Source organism: Lolium rigidum, chromosome 1 (assembly GCF_022539505.1).
Source record: "Lolium rigidum isolate FL_2022 chromosome 1, APGP_CSIRO_Lrig_0.1, whole genome shotgun sequence".
In the NCBI taxonomy this organism is placed as follows: Eukaryota; Viridiplantae; Streptophyta; class Magnoliopsida; order Poales; family Poaceae; genus Lolium; species Lolium rigidum.
This window is the reverse complement of record NC_061508.1, coordinates 337,972,959-337,992,104: the sequence shown is the minus strand read 5'-3', so window position 1 is coordinate 337,992,104 and position 19,146 is coordinate 337,972,959. Positions and strand designations below refer to the sequence as shown.

General features: G+C 47.4%; 1 protein-coding gene across 1 annotated transcript; it reads right to left on the bottom strand.

Annotated features, from left to right (window-relative positions):
• Positions 1-3,629: 3,629 nt before the first annotated feature.
• Positions 3,630-17,863, bottom strand: LOC124700551. The gene is made up of 10 exons (XM_047232658.1): positions 17,119-17,863; positions 16,818-16,950; positions 16,654-16,735; positions 16,431-16,543; positions 16,243-16,338; positions 9,365-9,418; positions 9,135-9,221; positions 7,966-8,931; positions 7,769-7,884; positions 3,630-4,107 (listed from the first exon to the last, which is right to left on the bottom strand). Exons 1-10 carry the CDS (start codon positions 17,790-17,792, stop codon positions 4,056-4,058), a joined length of 2,373 nt encoding a protein of 790 aa, XP_047088614.1. The 5' UTR covers positions 17,793-17,863; the 3' UTR covers positions 3,630-4,055.
• Between the last annotated feature and the right edge of the window lie 1,283 nt (positions 17,864-19,146).

The following is a 19,146-nucleotide window of genomic DNA, read 5'->3' as shown; positions in this document are numbered from 1 at the left end:
TTTGTGGTAGCTGGTACTATGTCCAATTTGGGAGGTGGAGGTTAGAAAAAATGCTGGAGCTAGATCAGAAACAGCTGACTATAGTAGTTCATAAATATTGGGTACAGATGTAGCAATGCGGTCGATGTCATTATATCCAATTCATCAGAGCATGTACATGTTTTGACTCCCTGCGATGCCAGGAGAAAACCATATAAATATTGTGGTACCACAACATGGACACAAAATTTTAGCAAATCTGATTTTGGCTGTGATGCTTACTCGTGCAGGGTCTACCACCGGATAGGACACCTTGTAGTTCAGAGATTTATTTGTATAAATGATGCAGTCCTGTCAAGTTAGTAACGAGAAAGGTTGAGAAATTGTATGTGGAATAGCTGGACTGTCAGCCATGAATCTGCCGAATTATGCATTCCTGGATATGGACAGAGATGTTCAGTTATGGCGTAAACCTGGGGGCAGAAAATGTCATTCAGAATTAGGACTATTTTACAGAAACATTTGGGCATGAATTTGCAGTGCTGGCTAGCTGGTTGAAAACAGTATCATATTTTGTACTCGCTGCAAAGGTGAAAACATTGAAAGAAATTAGTGCGCTCGCTCCCTTCAAAAATTAATTAGGCACGATTTAAACTTGGTATACTTGTTTCGTACCCGTGCAGGTTAAGGGTGGCCCCGCCGGACAGGGCACCATGTCCTTCGAGATCCAGTGCCCTTCGAGCCTAGATTGGATGAGGAAGACGGCATGGATGGTGTGGATGTCTGAATTTGGGAAGAAACCAAGATGGCAACCGTGGTGCTCGATTTTAACAAGACAACGCGTGTGTTTATGGGGCATCATCTTCTGGGATAGCTGCACTGTGTTAGCCATCACCAGCAACCCCAAGCATTTGGAACACCAAAAGTGTTAGTTTCGATTGGGGCCACAGACATTAAAATGGGAGAAAAAACGAGCGCTTGTCCACAATTTTTTTTTTGATAATTTGTATTGATAGAAGGTTTATTTTACGTAGGGACAAAAAAGGGAAAACATAAATTAAATAGACTAATTAAAACCCTAGCTAAGATGGGAGTGCGCCATGGCCGCCTAGTTCTCGTCGCCAAGGTCGATGAAGACTGGTCGCTCCCATGGCCAGGGCCAGTAGGGCGCCGGTGGAGGACCAGCTGTTGGCGCTGGCGTAGGAGCAGCTGGTGGCGACCTACGTGCTGGTGCGGGAGGAGGGTTGAGTGTAGGAGTGACTGGATGTGTCACCGGCTTGTCCCTGTACTAGCGTGGAGTATCACGACTGGGTGGGATGAGCGATGTGGTAGAGGATAAGGTATGAGAAAAATCCGATTTGATCCGGTCCGTTTACACCCCTAGCCATGCTATTGGCCGAGCTCTTCGAGCTCGCTCTAGGCGATGGCTAGCTCCATGGCCTCCTCCTTGGTCAGTGTTGGCGGCTGGATCTCCATGGCCTAGTCGTTGTGTGCCATCGCGTCAGTGGGGTGCTTGCGTCGGTGGGTCTTTGGCGCGGCGTCTACGACAATGGCGGTGGCGGCGGCTAGGGTTGGAAGACGGGGAAGAAGAGAGGTGCGTCGGTGGGGTTTTAAGGGAGGCGGCGGACGCGCATTGAAGGCGCGTGCGGGAGGTGGATGGACGTCGTGTGGCCATTCGCCACCCTCGTCGCCGCTTCGGTTTCCATGCAGGAGACCATTAACGCCGACGACCAACCTTCCCGCGTCGTTTCCAATGCGAACCGTCGCCTCCTCTCTCTGCCAAGGCGGCTCCATCCGCGAAAACCGAAGTTCCGCGAGGCGCTGGTGCGCTCAATTCGCCCTTTACAAAGGGGCCGGCACAGAGTTGCCGGCACTTCTATTGGACTCGAAATTGCACTGCCATTTTTTGGGACGCGCCAGTGTGAGCCCATTTTCGATACCAACCCTCAAAATGCTATCAGGGCTGCTATTGGGGCCGCCGGTAAAAATGCTCTTACTGGTTTGATTATGTTTAGGCGCTTTAGATACCCTTAATCAACTTGTGGTTCCAAAGTACCGTTATTCCGAGGATACATGCGGTCCAAGAAAGATAATTTGATGCTCCCACGATCTGTACCGGCAGTTATAATCGTATTCAATGTGATGGCTAGTGGGCCAGGAGACACTGCTCATAATCTGAATACTGAGACCAATATGTGACAAAATACGCACAAGAGCTTCCATGTGGCGTGAACTCTTTGGTCCAGGATGCGGGAGCATGTAGTCTCGGGAGCTAAACTGGATTTCCGAGAACTTTGCATCTAAAAAGGCATGGTATGAACACTAACACTGGACAAACACTGACATGCTAAAAAGCAAGACTTTCTTTACTTAATATGAGTATGTAATTACCTTTCTCGCAAAAAAAATTACCTTTCTCGCAAAAAAGGCATGGTTTTCCTTTGTGATACATTCAGATTGATAATATGAGTATGTAATTACCTTTCTCGCAAAAAAAATACCTTTCATGTGCTATGAAGCTGTCACCTACTCGAATTACCATCAACCACATGCTTATTCTTGAGCAAGCAGTTGAAAAGATTGGAGCTACATTGCACAGAATTATCGACATGGGTGACGGAGATCTGACTGCTTCATTGCCTATTGACTTTCCGCAGCATTGCCAAAATTCAGAGAAAAGCCAAAAATTTATCTTTGCGCTGAACGTCAATGCGCATGTGAAGCTATTCAATCAGTATGTCTAGCAGTGGCAAAGAGCATATCTGAAGTAGATTAGTTGCATAATCATGAAATATGCTAATTTTGCTGAGCTACAAAAATGCAAATGACAGGTCCAACAAGAAAAAGTAACCTGATCATGTAATTTTTATGTTATGTAATTTTCTACCGTTACAAATTTCTTTAACCACTCGGCAACGTTGTCTATCAAAACGTTTGCACATTACAGCATGCCACCGTTTCATGTGCAATTTATTACTCCCTCTGATCAATTGACTCAATTTTATTTAGATACGAATGTATTTAGACGCATTTGTTGACTAGATACATTTGTATCTTAATAAAGTTAAGTCAATTAATATAAATCGGAGGGAGTACTTTTCTTTAGCATGCAATTCTAATTCACTTTCTCCTATATTTTTATTCTAGGCCTTTTGTGTGAGTACATGTGCTCGATATCTATGGTTGTAATCTAATCAAATACCTGCCGCTGCTGAAGATGGTTTTCCCCTTCATGTTTCTGTTTCTGTCATGGCGATCCTCATGTGTACTGGTTTTAAAATTGTATATATACGGTATTTATTAGTTATTCAGTTCATCTGATGTCACGTATTACATAATTATCTATAAACTTTCTATATTATGTAATTACCGATAAACCGTTTGTTGGCTATTGTATTATAAATTGTTTTCATAATGTTTGTTCATATTTGCTTGCTCACTGTTAGTCGGGCAAGCCACGCTTTCCTACCTAGTGTATTTCTCTTTTGTCCTAGAGTTTCAGATTCTCACCGGGCATATACATGATTGAGCCAATGCAGCAAGCTGCCTGGTACAACTTTATAATTATTTATTTTTTCAACAATCAGATTTTGTTTAAAGTGTAATCACTTGTACCCACAAAAAAGTATTTAGCAGACTCGGACTTTGAGTTTTCACATGGAATCCCCTGCCATGCGGCTGTACGTGGTTATTATCAAATACTTTACAGCCACGCCACAGTCCGCATATGTACATCTCCAGTGTACATAGTGAGACGAGCATGGCACATCACATGATCATCACACCAAGTGTATTTTTCCTCCAGAAAGCTCTGATCCATAATAAGTGTTAGGTTTTTTGTTCAAATTTGAGCTAATTTGAACTAAAACTCCGACATTTTTTATGGACTGGAGGGAGTACCAATCATGAGCTTAGTCACATAGTACAAAGATATGGCACAAGTGAACCAAACTACTTGTACATCAATAAGGTTTGCTTTCCAGCAAAAAAGAAATGGACTAGCTGCTAGACAAACAACCAATGGAACAAGCTAGCCATGTCCTGGGTTGGACTTGCCGGCTCGAACTCAGCCTTTTCTACTGTCGCTGACCCCTAGCCCACAAGCCAGGACGTGACCTCTTCTTGAATCTGCACAATACACAGCAGGATGTCAAGACACAAGATAGAATAAAGTGATAAGGGGATGCGAGTGACGATGACCGTGGAAATAAGTGTGGAGGTTTGTGCCAGCTAAAAGCATAAGGAGATACATGCCAGAGGTAAATGCTGTGTTCAACACGTGGTATTTGCAAAGCTATGCCGTGGGCCCTTAATATCGGTGCTCGGAAAGGACGGCGCGGAGTGTACATGGACGATGCTGTTTTGGACTCACTGGAAAGTTGGCAGTCTGCTAACTGGCCTGTAAGTTGGCGCCGCCGCCCACCTAAATCGGTTAAGTGACCCCCCACAGGCACGCAAAAAACTCAGCACTGCCGCCAGGCAGCCACCGAGCATCAACACCTGCCTCCGTGGCGCTGGTGGCGGGCGCCAGGGCCGGAGGAATCCCATCGCCTCGTCGCTCCATCCCTCCGATCCCCCTTGTTCCCCATCTCCAGACGGAAATATCGGTGGGGAGCAGGAGGCCTCCGGCGAGGTCTATGGGGAGCAGCAGGCCTCCGGCGAGATCTGTGCGGAGCCGCAGCCGTCTGGCGAGCTCCGTGGGGCACAGAACCAGCGAGGTCTGTGGGTGTAGCTGGACGGTGGCGAGGTCTGCTCACCACCGCCTTCAAGATGAGCTCGCATAAGGTATCCCTTGGATCATCTGCACTAGGTTTGGACGGCAGCGAGGTCCCCAAGTTACAATGATTTGGGATGGGTTCATCTCTATATTTTTTCTTTCTTAATATGTGACTACGTCGATCAATTAGCTTCAGTTTCGGGAACTTTAGTGTTCATGCTTTGGAATACTACTAGCAAGACATGTAAATTAAACGTGCACACTAATCTGACTTCAAGAAAAATAGAGATGACATTGGTAAATTTCTCCCTGTCTATGGTTTCCTCAATGCTCTTTGATTTGTGCTCTTGTCTCGGAAGATATAGCAGGGTTGAGCGGCTGGTTGATTTTGGAAGTAGACAACACGTCGGCTGTCCAAGACACTTTAACATGTCAATATCTATCCAAGAACACATAAATAAAACAATTGTTAGCTAATTTTGGAGCACTGTTATCAGAGTGTTGTCTTGAGGGTACGATATATCAATTACGCATTACACCATTACCCAACCTTCATGATTACACAGCTATATCCCATTACGTCTTTGTGAGTAGTGTCAAACACCACACCACAGAAAGTGTGCACTCATCAGCTTCAAGCACACATTGCACCACCTGATTTGTAGCCTGATTATAGTCCTAGATTTTGTACAATGACTTATTTATGCATCTTCTCTCTGTTACTACGCTTGGCACCATTAAACATATACATTGATTGATTCTGGATTTAAGGTACTAAATAAACTACTTATTCAGTGCTTCATTGGTGGTTACATGCCCTCTCTGATATGGTGAGATGTATAACTTGGCTCTTCTCTACCCACCCCGAAATTATCCCATTCTATTGAGATGTATCATGCAAATAATACATTTTGAATACTGAGTTAGGGTCGCTGAAGCTATTAGAGAAGATGCTGCACAAATTCTGCTGACTTTGCATCGACAAGGTGAACAGATCAATCAGACTCATCGAGTAGCAGCTGACATAGAGCAGGACCTTACTGTGGTAAGTTCTGCACTTTGTGCGATATTGGCTAACCATTTTTTTAGAGATGTACTGGGTAAGCTATACTTTAGTTAGCTTTCTGAAAAAGTATGCCTTATCTGATCTTTTGTGGTTATTGCAGATAATTATTTCAAGACTAAATCAAACAACATGGAATAGAGGCAGAAGCTAGGAATTGTCTCAACACCTCAACAATCTCCCAGTTCTGTACATCGTTCACCAGCAACCACGATGGAGAACGTTGAGGTCTGTCTTGTCAGTTCCCTTAGCACCATAGAATGAACAGTAGACTAATATGTTCTGAAAGTTGACGTTATATTATTTTTATTAGGTTGAGAAAGCAAATACTGGTGACATTCTTGGATTGTATTAGAGCCCATTCTATTATGCGATATTTTTCTGGAACAGATTTTTGTGTTGTATGACAACTAAGTCAGTCGGTAGGCTCCTTCTTCAGACATGTGCTGCTGTTGTAATATTTTTTTCTTCGTTTGAGAGTATCAGCTCAAAAGCTACATTTTTTTTTGGACATGTCAGAAAGGGGCCTTAAATTGTGACCAAGTTTGAAAACTAGATACACATTTGTTCAGTGTAGCAAGGTATTTCAGGTTCAATCAGTAGCAAACCGTTTTTGCTTCCTCCACATCAATTAGAGCACAACAACATCGACAGTTGGCACATTCACCAGCCAGCAGAAAAGAAACACCATAACGTTGCACATGCAAGCTAGCAGTGGAGTTCTCAAGGCAGCACGCTGGATCGGGCACGGCAGGGTAAGGTTGGCATGTAGACCCATTTTTTGCCGTGTGCCTAATCGGTTGGTAGAGGAGCAGATAGGGAACCGAGCAGAGCTGACCGAACGAAGTGCCGCTGGACTGCCAAGTGCCAACGCTGTTTGTTGACGGGTCTAAGCGGGCTAAAGGATGCCACGGAAGACTAGCTGAAATTAAGCAAACGAACTTTTAATCCCGTGTAATCAAGCGGCACAAGCGGCAAGTCAACGGACAGCCGTGGTACAGAATTTTCCATCCAGGCCTTGGGCGTGGGCCCCTGATAGTTCCGGGTGACCCTGGCCTGTGTAGTGAGCAACCACATTCTTCGCAAAAGGGACAGGGTACCTTCGTCCTCGTCCCACCTAAAGCGCCCAAAAATTGATATGCAGCCTCAGGTGTGAGACAAGCAGAGTCAAAGGCATGGTGGTGATAAACGGCAGCGGGATGAATTTCCCCCCTGGATCCAGTGACACACCAGCACTTGTATCTCTATTTTTCCCATGGGAGGTGATTTTTAGATAATGCACCGCCGTAGTTCAGAGACAGAAATGGGCTAGAGGCTGGTAAATTCAGAGACAGAAATGTGCAGAAACTTAACAGCATTTATTTTTCTCTTTTTGTCAAACCCCCGGTGGGGGGATCGACCTCTTAACTTTATAGCTTATAAGTTGGCAAATGTTTATCGACGCAGGGGGTGCGAGTCGGACTCGCTCCCCAAGATTGGAGACTGTGCAAACAAGACAAATGCGCTAGATAAATCGATCAGCGGTTTTTAAGGAGCTGGGAGATCACTGTGCAAACAACACAAACTTCTAGGTGCTCAGTAAGTTACTAAAAGCACAAACAAAAAAAAATGGGTCCCATATACCGCTGAATTGTAGTGTACCACGTTGCAGAAATTGAGAAGAACAAACTATACAAGGCTAACTGGCTAAGTACACGAATGCAGCAAGACGCGAGAAATGGAGCATGAAGAATTCAATGTAGAGATGATAGACAACGGACAGGATTGTGATTGCTGAGTGTGGTCAGTTTGCACTCAAGGGGAAACTGTGCCGCTGTGATCTAAAATTAACATTGAAATCGCTGTATTCTTAGTAGGGGTAACAAATCTGTATGGTTTTAGACTAAGGTGTAGAAACATGGGCCTGGGTGCATTCGAAACTGCCATGTAATTCGTCGCACACCCGAGTTCCAATTCGAATTTATGGATAAAAACTTAACTATGTTAGTTGTGGAGATATCGAAACTTACATTCCTCTCTGCGCTTTCAGATCTCTCATCCTCTTTTGAACAAATCGGAGGAATCTAGGGAAGTAGGCTGTCAAAATATGATCAGACATCCCTAGCCTGAATGGAATTATACCATCCTGAAACACAAAATAAAAAACAAAGATTTGAACATACAAAGTCATGAACAAAATAATATACAGCACACTTTTGATATTTACCTTTTTTGCCTTTTCAGGCATATGCATCAGAAAATTTCTTTTGGAGCTGAACTGCTGACTGCCTCTGTTAAGCTGAAGCTGCAGTTTCTTCTTATCGGCAAATTTCTTGATGCTCGCAGTGTTTTTAGCCAATTTCTGTTTCTTTTCCATTCTCAGTTTTACTGCATTCTTATCATTATTATCTTCATCAGCCTCGTTCTTTTGATTAGATTTATCCATATTGCCAACCTGGACCATGTACTCGTTGTCTTTCATTATATGGTCCCAGTCTGCCGCATATGGGCAATCTTCGAAGAAAGTTATCTCGTTGATACGGTCAGAATCAGCAGGTCCTTCTTCCACATTTGTCATGTATTCACTATTGAAGTCGATCAACATCTTCCTTCTTTCCTCTGCCTTCAACAACGAGCAATCATCTTCTGCTATTCTTATTCCATCCAATGGATTCTCTTCCAACTCCTCAAGCAACTCATGCAAATCTATAGGAATTGTATCTATGGGAAAGCATTTTCTGACCACATCCACAAGCTGTTCAACAGTAAGTTTGGCTAAATCATCACTGTAATCTGTCAGATCGAGTCCATATAGCCTAACGCTAGTCCCTCTAACAAGTATATTGTGCATGAATAGGTGACTTGTTTCGCTGATGCATTTCCCAGACTCCAACAGCGTTGCGACCTCAGCAAACAAAGACTGGAGAATTGATTTAAATCTCTCTCGAACAAAACAGTATGTCTTATTTGTTGCTGACCCAATAATATGTTTCATTTTCAATGAAGGTTCTATCACAACAATCTCTGCAAGTGATGTATTAAACCCTTGAAGTTTTTCCAATGTTGACAGATAAGTCCCATTCCTAAGAGCAATTGAGTAAATTGTTCCGTTGAAATCAACATGATGAAATAAGCAGGAACCAGTCTGTCCATTTGAAATACCATATAGGGTAACCTCACAAAGGCTTAGAGTCTGCATGTGTAAAGTTTGTCCAATTAGCACAACATAACAATGAATTTTTTTTTTACATCCTAAAACTCTACCAACACATATCCATGCAAATAACATTGTTTAACACCTGAAAACTCTATCATACTGAAATGAGGTATTTTTCCTTCAAAATGTAATTATTTATATGAACAAGCATCGTTATAAAGATTATGAACATGGTTTACCTCATCTTCTTTAAGATGTGCACCTATATATGAGTTGTTGGGGGTCACCTGGTCATCAGCAAGCTTTAAGGAAAAGTTGGTGTTGATCTGCATACAATTCACGGATTTCATTATGTCTGATGTAAATTGTTATACTAGGAATTTCTCTCCTATAAAAATATGGTATGCCACTTTGGCCTACTCTCGATTTTTTTTTGCTATATTATTAGGAATGACAATGCAACACCTACCTCTTTGAGCACCAACTTACTGGAAGAATCACCGGCCTTGGGTAAGCTGGTTATCTGTTCCATAAGAAAGAAATTTTAATCGTAGGCCAAACATAAACATTTGATTGAATAACACAAAGTATTCACAACAACCAAAATTACTATAATTCATAACTGATGCACCTCAATATCTGCTTAAATTCAACAATACAGCAGAACCTAACTTACATTTAAGCCACCAAAATCTGCTTAAATTATTCGAACATTGAACAAATCCTTATTTATTACAGAAGCAAACCTATACCGAGAGAAAATAACTTTCTATGATTTCAAATCAATTAAATTCTAAACAGTTATTAGATGTTTCCACTCATCGGATAGTAGTTTTAGTATGGATGAGTTTACAAATCCAGACCAACCCCTAAAACAACAGTATTAACAAATCAGGTGTTGATTTAATTTACTGAAATCAGCACAATGTCATTATCTTGTCCGCTTATACATGGAATTGTACAAGATCATCTGTGTGCGGTCTCATTTTAGTAAAAACTGACAATGCCTGTGCAGCCTTTCTAAACTCTACCAGAATAAAAGAAATTATGGTGGCTTGGGAAAAACAGTCATGCATGAGTCACAGGATATGGATGTCTCTCTTCCTCTCAATTATTTATAGTGTGGTCTGGACAGATTGCCAAGGGATCTGGAATTTGAGAGAACCAGAGTAGTACGAAGAACTCTAGAAGGTTGACACACGAAGGGTGTGTATGGTTAAGTGGGTTATTCTCACGTGGGGTGTAGACATCCGCATTTTGGAGTCGGGCCAGCTGTTTGCGTAGAAGGATGAATTGGGATGGACTAACTCAAAGTTTGGACCTCCTTCCAAATGCTGGCTGGCCAAACTCGAGATCAATTGGCTGATGCAGCCAACCTGCCCCTCCACAGCGCCCTTTCTCCGGTGTGTGCTCACCTTTCCTAACCCATCGCTATCTCACGCCCCTCGTTTCTGGTTCTCTCGCATATCTCTTCTCTCTGGTGATTCACGGCTCAAGAGGATAGAATGCCGCAGTCGAGACGGAAGGTGCTACCAGGGCCAAGCGCTGCTCCTGCTAGTGGTGGTCCTTCTGGGGGTTGCTGCATGCGCGACCGCAAGCAATGAGGACCGGCCCTAAGACAGCATCCAGGACCAATGGTGGCGTATATCTTCTCAAGTTCAGTGATTTCCACCTCCAAAGGTTGGATCTTCATGTGTTAGCATTAAATCTACATGACAAAGGCTAGATCTAGCAATGGCTATTTCCTTCATGTGTGTGTTCTTGGCTACGAGGAATCAGGTGGCGTGCATGTTGTTAAATCTAGTCCTGGGCGAACTTTTACTGTTAGATGTAATTGCTGGATCTAGACGAGGACAGACTGAAGGAGAGAACTGAGATTAGATGCTAGAAGCTGCAGAGAAGTTGGAAGCATGATGAAGGTTGGTTTAAGAGAGCATCTGCATAGACCCAGTCGCCTCTAAGGTCATCCAAATATTCATTTATGTTTCAAATTCTCTTCAGGTATGGGGAAATGAGAGCATTCCTCTGAGTTGTAAGCCGGGAGAGTTGCGGCTCTTCCCAGGCCATCGGTGTACGCTGTGCCGCTGCGATGTGGGACCCATTGTGGGGTTGGCTTTGACAGCTGACAACTCAGTTGGCTTGGGTGCATGCGGTGCAGCTGGCATAATGTGGTACGGTTGCATGCCCACACGTCCAGCCGGTAAGCGTTCCTGTGGTGCGTCGCCTTCCTGTTCCGTCTGCTGGAACCTCACTACTGATCTGGCCCTGCCCCTACTCTCACATCCCTCCGGCATAGTCAATTGTATGATGGCCTCGCTCAGAATTACTTGCATTTCAATAATTTCAAATCAGCTTTAAGTTCTACCTATTACTTCGACAAATATGAGTTGAATTTCCTGAATTTGGATAATACAGTCTGTTGTTTTTTCGTGCGGTTTTGCCTAATCTAATTCTGATTTTGCTCTATAATCATCATAGGGAGCATCGAATATGGATCTAATACACTACATTCAGGTTTTCTCGAGATGAAACCTCGTGAATACACGGATGTATTTCTCAGACTATCATTCTTGCTTGTGCACAATTAGACAGGTCAGAATTTTTTTTCAATCATGTATACTTCTTGTAGCACTGTACCTATTACAGATATATTATATTTGCGCTTGCGCCAACTTTCCCATATACCTGGCTAGCTTTCCCAAGGTCTCAACCAAACAAAACCCCATGCAAGCAAATATCAGCATGCCACAGCAATCCGCTACTCAGGCTGCGTCTGACACTTAGGTCACACGCTTGCGCACACCATGAAGTCACTAAACAGTCCACACCAGCCAGCCCACACTCCCACCAACCACACAATACGCACGCCATACCAGTTCAGAACTGCATGCGCTGTTGTCAATCACAACAGACAGGCTGTGCCAAAACAAGGGGCAGGCGGCATGGCGAAGCACGCCTATTCGCCTAGTATATATGAGTTTAGGGAGCTGAAATGGATGCATGGACGTGCGGTTTAATGATTGAAACAGATGAATACTTTAGAAAAGGAAATTTCACATGGTGAAACGGATAGTGACTTATAATCCATGCTTCAGAAACTTCACTATGAGCCTATTATGCAAGTGATGGAGGAGGCTGAAAACCAGACAAGTAATGACAGTAAAATAGAAGTTTGAAGTTTGTGACGAAGAAATAGCTTGGTCTGAAACTGGGCATGCTACACACAAGATTAACGACTGCCTGCCGGTATGTCGCTTTTGAAAATCAGACAATTATATCAATTTGGCACAATTACGGTAGTGAAAGGTAGCAATTACACAATTATATCATTTTGGCAGAATTACGGTAGTGGACACAATTTTTTTGGATGATTCCTGATGTTATTACACACCCTTCGGGAATCAATCCACAGGTTTGTATGAGATCATGTTACTGAATCTTTGCAACACACCCTTGGGGAATCACTTCACGGGATATTGGCCTTAGAGCATCTCCAGTCGCATCCCCCAAAGGTTTTTGGGGCCCGCCGGACATTTAACCATACCCAGTTGCGCGACCCAAAGGTCCTTTCTGCCCGGCGTGGCCCACTACGTTGTCCGCCGCCCCGAGGCTGTCTCCGCTACATAGGGGACGCTCCGGGCGCGCCGGACAGAGCGAGAAACGAGCCGCGACTGGTGAGTCCGATGCGGCAGTGACACATTGAAATTTAGTTAGTCTCCCACCACATCACGCCCTCCCGCCACTTCCCGCCGCCAACCGCACATTTCTCTACCCCTGCGAAAAGATTTCACCCCCTCCTGCCGATTCATTTCTCCCTCTTGCCGCAGATACTCTCCCTCCCACTGCCGTTACTCTCTCCCAGCCATGGCGCCGACAGTCCCCAAAAAGTAGCCAAGAAATCGGCCACCAAGCCACCGGGCAAGTAGGCAGCGAAGAAGGGGCTGAAGGCGCGGCGAAGGTGAAGCCGGAGGAGTGGACCGAAGAACCGTGGCAGGAAGACTGCATGCGGTGCAAGTTGTCGACGGCGGAGCGGAGGGAGCGGCGGGTGGTGGAGCAAGCGAGGAAGATGGCGGCGTCGCTTGTGCAGCAGAAGGCCGTGTTGGCCTCGTGTGCCACTGCGACCGCCGCAAGCCATGGAGTTGTTCGACGAGCGCGTACATTCCGGGAGTGGCGTCCCCGTCGATAGCCGGTTTCTTTGGTGAGGCCGCAGCGGCAACGCCCGGGTGCTTGACACCGCGCTTGTAGCCGCGGTACAAGGATGCACTAGTGCGCGGCGGCTTCAACCCGAACGTCGTGTTCCCCGACATACCACGAGCAGCAGCGCCAGCAAGGCCACGGTGCGGACATCGTTGCCTTCACTACCGTAGGGGTCCGCTCCAATTCGAGGGCATCGGTGATCCGTTCGGGGAGGAGGCAGCGCGCGAAGAAAAGGACGGGGAGGACGAGGAGGACGGCAACGAGGATGACGAAGACGACGGCTACGAAGAGGACGAGGAGGAGGATGCCTTCAAGGATGCAGAGAATCTCGTCGAGGTTGACGCACCGGCGTGAGGAAGGTTCTGGAAGATTAGTGCCTCTGCGATTCGTGGGCGACGGTGAGCCTCGACTCGGTCATCGGCGCCAACCAAAAGTACGGGAAGTACTGGGCGAGGATCAAGGCAAAGTTCAACGAGTGCAAGTTCCTCGACAAGGATTACCGCACGATGCCAATGAAGAGGAGCCAAAAGGCAATGTCAACGTCGGTGAACATGTTCCATGGATTCCATTTCGAGCTCGAGAAAAGAGGGGATAGCGGTGCAAACGCCGATGATTTGGTACGCCTCTTTCTACCACCAGTTTAGCACCTCTTTCAATCACAATTTGATAGTCTATTGCATTTCCTTTGATTAGTTCGACCGCGCCATGGGGTTGTGCCGGAAGAATTCAGAAGGGTTTAAGTCTTTCGTGTTGCTGCATTGCTATAGCAAGCTAAAACCCTGCGAGAAGTGGCGGTTGACGTGTATTGTCTTGACGAAGGGAAAAGATGGCGCCTTTGATCAGGATGCGCCGCTCGCAACATCGGCAGTGCGCCCTATCAGCAACAAGGCTACGAAGGCCGCCTTGCTAGACGCAGCGGCGACCGAGAAGACGCAGTCGTCGATCAATAAGTGCCTCGCCGTGGTCTCCTCGATCCTGCTCATACGCGACAAATAGGCCGACGAAAGGTAAGAAGAGAAGATGGAGCTCAAGGAACGCAAAGAGGACTTCTCCCCGTTGACCGCATCGATAGTTGGAGTGGATCCCGGACACTGGCGGCGCACCACTACAACAAAGGCATGATCCTCGACGAGATTGAAGCAGCGGCAGCAACCCCACCTCCGGAGGCAGCAACGGCACAAGCAGGCGCGTCGGCGACAACGTCTGCTAGTACACCTGCGTCAGCATCGGCGACGGAGCAGCCAGACCTACACCTAGGCAAAACTCAAGTCGGGCCGGGCTTCGGGCCAAGCCCCAAAAAGCTCGAACCTAAAATGCCAAGCCCAAGCCCGGCCCGACCATCGGGCCTATAAATCAAGCCCGAAACCGGCCCGAGAAGCCCGGCCCAAACCTTACCTAAAGTGCGAAAATTGCAAGCCTGAGCCCTGCCTGGCCCGACGTTCGGGCTAAAAAATAAGGCCATGGTTTTAAAGGCGTCGCCTAAGCGACGCTTAAGCGTCTGAGCGTTCCAGGAGGGCAAGGCGTCGGCGTCGCCTTTGATTTCTGACCAAGGCGTCCAGAGGCGTCTCTGAGGCGTCCAATGGCGTCGCCTAGGCGCAAAAATGGACGCTTTTCAAGAATCTGGACGCTCTGCTCGCGTTGGGGAGGCCGGCAGATAGGGGAGCGGGAAAGAGAGATGGCGGCAGGAAAAGTGAAATTGGGGCCAAATTGGAGAGAAATTGAGAGGGGATTGAGAGGGTAAAGAGAGGAGAGAAGGAGGGGAACACACCGTGACCTAAATCGAGTGGATTGAGAGAGAGAGAGGAGCTCTCTCTTCTCCGGCGGCCAGCTCCTCCTCCGCCGGATCTCCTCCTCCTCCGGCCAAGCTTCGAGGCATCTCCTTCCGGGCGTCCTAGGAGTCCGCGGCACCGCCGGGCGCCTCGGTGGCCGCCTCTCCGCCCGGCCTCCTCCTCCTCCTTGCCCCATCTCGGATGGCCTCCTCCGACGGCAACGGCGAGCTGCGGGGACGGAGAGGTCGAGGTTGAGATGCACGTATTTTCTGCGTCCGGCCCCGTCTCGTTGGGCCGGTTGGGCCGGAGATAATTCTTTTTTGCCCTTTGAGTAAACTGGGCCGGAGCCCTTTCCTTCGCTTCGCTTCGACCGAAGGCGTCGCCTTGCAACGCGCCTTGAGCGCCTATGCGTCCAGGCGCACCCCCATCGCCTTGGGCCGCCTGGCCGCCTTTAAAACCATGAATCAGGCCCAAGCCCGACCCGGCCTAACGCGGAATTTTTGGGCCAGGCTGCCCATGCCCAGCCGTAGCCAGACCGTGCAAAGCACGACGAGGTCGCCGTCGTGCTCGACGGACCTGCGTCGACTCAGGATGTGTCGTCATCGTCGCCGAACTGCTTCTTCTAAATTATGTTCAATTCGACCCCTCCCCCACCCCCGGTCTGTAATATGATCGCGCCCAATACTTTGATCGCGGCTACTTTGATCACAACGACTTCGGCAGGAACAATCTCTTTTGAATGTGAACTATTTGAATTTATGTTTGGGGGTGGTTTTAGGGGACGCGGCTAGGAACGGACGCGCCGGAGGCTTAGGCATCCCCCATTCGATCAATCCGGCACCTTTTGAGGGGCGCGACTGGAGATGATGACCGGAATCCTGAATGGTGAAATTGATTCCGTGGAAGGAAATACCGAACTAAGCAAGTTCGTTGATAGATCTTATACCAACAACTACGTAGAACTGGTTCTGGTAGATCATTTGGGCATCTTTCAAAAGTGAAAGGTTACTATCGTCACCTATTCTTCGGGTGCGTAGCTGCTACCTTTTAAGTACATTTAGGGGTACTTAGCCTCAGCACTGGTGCTGATACAAGACCTATACTAAGAAACAGAGCATGCTTTGAGCAACTTCTTTGCTCACCAGCTGAACTGGTGTGCTATACATGCTCTCTTCTTGTCTTCAAGGAGGAGCGGAGGGAGACATGCTGAATCAAGTGAATCTCAGTATCTAATATGTGCTAGTATCAACTTAGTTATCTACCTAGTATTCCTTACGCCATGTGTTATCAAAGCAGAAGCAACAATAACAGAATTTTACGTAGTTTGAGTCATATTATCAAAACATAACAACAGATTTAGCTGGTATGTTTAAATTGATACCTTAAAATTTCTGAAACCGATAGACTCTCCCACTCTGGTGAAAACATAAAGATAATCATAGTCTTTCAAATCTTTGTCTTCGAAAGAACCAAACATCTACAAAAAGATAGCACAGCATGTCAATTACATTCGCAAAGATATAGTAAAGTTGAATACCTAAAGAATAAATTAAACATAGAGATACTTACAATCAGGAGTGTGTCTTTTAAATCTGACCAATATTCATCATCACCAATAAAATTTTCCGAGAATGCAACTGCTGCTCTTTCCACACTTAAGTTATCCATTTTATGTGAAAATGCTGCCAAAGAATGTTGAATTAAGCAAATACGGACACTAACAATATTTTTTGAGCTAACATAACTATTTTGAAATCTAATAGGCAAGAGACTTTAACAGGCTAGTATGTACCTGCATTCACGGTAAACTTGAAAGTTTGTCCTTTATTGATATTGTGCATCCAACATGTCATTTCCATTTTATCGTCACTCCACTGATTTCAGAAACAGAAACAGCCAAATTCCTTTAAATACATGAAAGTAATACTGAATTTGTACACAGGTAAAGTTTTATACCTCAAAAAAGAAGGCATTCTCTGCTTGGCTCCATCTTAGAAATGCATTCATCTGGCCCAAGCTACATTCGTACGACTTCCCTTTATTCTCACAAGGTATGAGCGATGTAATGATTCTCAACAACCCTTCGAATCTACCAGAAAGGCACGCGAGCAAGAAAAACTATCAAATTTTAGGCGCATGCCAATTGTCTTCTAGCAAGATAAGTGCACTTTTTACATGTTGACTAGAACCTTCATTAGAATTCTGAAAAGAGAAAGAACAGATGTGTCTACTCTGCGATGTTTCATCTAACACATACCTTGGAGGGGTGTTAGGAGTGTGAGCCACCACAATTTTTCCATGTGTCGCCACATTCTTCGACGGATCACTAAGTGCAGCTAGGGCGTCAGGAGATCCATGTGTGTGGCCAGCACCAACTGCTCCTGAACCATTGGGGTTATCACCATGCCTTGCCAGAACCCCCAGGGTATCATCCTCCCATGCCAAACTCTCTGAGCTATCATCATCTTCTGATCTCTCCTGGCCAGCACCGTCTGCTCCTGAACCATTGGGGTCATCACTGTGCCCTGCCAAATCCTCGCAGGTATCATCCTCCCCTGCCGAACTCTCCGAGCTATCACCATCGTCTGATTTCTGTGGGCCACCATGCCACACAGCGGAATTGTTCCGGATTGAGCTCCTCTCGGGCCAGCCCCTCCTGCCTTCTCTCAGTGATGAGGATCCCTTCCTCTTCCTTTCTGGTGGAGTGCCCTGATCGCCATGGGCCATGCGGACAGACGCCGGAGGTGTGGGGCAGGGTGGGGCTGCGGTGCCAGTTGGCTTGCCCCTCCTCCTCCTTTCAGTCGGTGCGCCCCCATTGTCAAGGCCCATGCGCACGGATGGCGCAGGCGCCAGTGAAGGTGGTGCGGCGGTGCCAGTTGGCTTGCGCCTCCTCCTCCTTTCAGTCGGTGCGCCCCCATTGTCAAGGCCCATGCGCACGGATGGCGCAGGCGCCAGTGAAGGTGGTGCGGCGGTGCCAGTTGGCTTGCGCCTCCTCCTCCTTTCAGTCGGTGCGCCCCCATTGCCAAGGCCCATGCGGGCGGACGGCGTAGGCGCGAGGGAGGGTGGGACGGAGGCGCCAGTTGGCTTGCGCGTCCTCCCTCCTGTCGGCGCGCCCCCGTCTCCGCGGGCCATGCGGACGGATGGCGCAGGCGCGAGGGAGGGTGGGGGGGCGGCGGCGCAAGTTGGCTTGGACCTCCTCCTTGCTGTCGGCGCGCCCCCATCGCCGGGGCCCATGCGCACCGGCGGCACAGACGCGCGGGAGGGTGGGGGGGCGGCGGCGCCAGTTGGCTTGGACCTCCTCCTTGCTGTCGGCGCGCCCCCATCGACGGGGCCCATGCGCACCGGCGGCACAGACGCGCGGGAGGGTGGGGGAGCGGCGGCGCCAGTTGGCTTGGACCTCGTCCTTGCTATCGGCGCGCCCCGATCGCCGGGGCCCATGCGCATGGACGGCGCCGGCGCGAGGGAGAGTGGCGGGGCGGCGCCTGTTGGCTTGCGCGTCTTCCTTGATGGCGGCGCCGGGGTCCCTTTGCGCTTTTTCCGGGTGTCGCCGTCGCGGGATTCCATGGTGGGCGGCGGCGCGACAAGTGGGAGGGGGAAACTCGGGGTCGGGGGAATCCCTCCGTGCGGTGCGGTGCGGTGCGGCACGCACCAACCCCGTGGGCTCGGTGGGTCGATGGGCTGAGAGAGATGGCTGTGGTACTAACTAAGTAAGAATATGTTATACTGTAATAAAATCACATTTTTCAAGATAAAATAAGTCTACAAGATAATTTGGTAGTTTTAACTTATGAGTCAATAAAACATGCATATGCATGTGCACCATTACTAGTCTATTATCTATTACTAGGCATAAAAGTGCAAACATTTTCTTTCCTATAGGTACATTCCACCTAACATACGCAAATAATTAACACCACCAGATCACCTCACTTGGTTACATCCAACCGGCATGATTACCCTAAACCTAACTTAAAAGTGCGCTTAGAAATTACCGTCGACTGGCCACGCTCCACCTGTGGAGTGCAAATTTTCTCCTCTGCGCCCGCCATCGTCCGTCCGAGACCATGGAGCAGTTGAGAAAGAAAAGGAAAAATACTGAAAGAGGTCACAACCCAAGGTCTAAGATGCGCCCCCGCCTTCCTCCCATCTCCCACGCGCCGCCGCCAATCCCTCCGCGCCGCACTCTCCCAGCCTCCATCCTTTGTCTCCATGGTGGCAAGACCAAGCGAAGGTGATACTGCACAACAGCGTTGGATTGCAAGCAGAAGGATGAGGATGTGCGGCA

Excerpts from the sequence above, each read along its gene's own strand:
- LOC124700551 (XM_047232658.1), bottom strand. The coding sequence starts at position 17,792 with ATGGGCCTTGACAATGGGGGCGCACCGACTGAAAGGAGGAGGAGGCGC. Across the intron at positions 8,932-9,134 it reads CACATCTTAAAGAAGATGAG|ACTCTAAGCCTTTGTGAGGT; the intron begins GTAAACCATGTT and ends TTACACATGCAG. Across the intron at positions 7,885-7,965 it reads TGCCTGAAAAGGCAAAAAAG|GATGGTATAATTCCATTCAG; the intron begins GTAAATATCAAA and ends TTTGTGTTTCAG.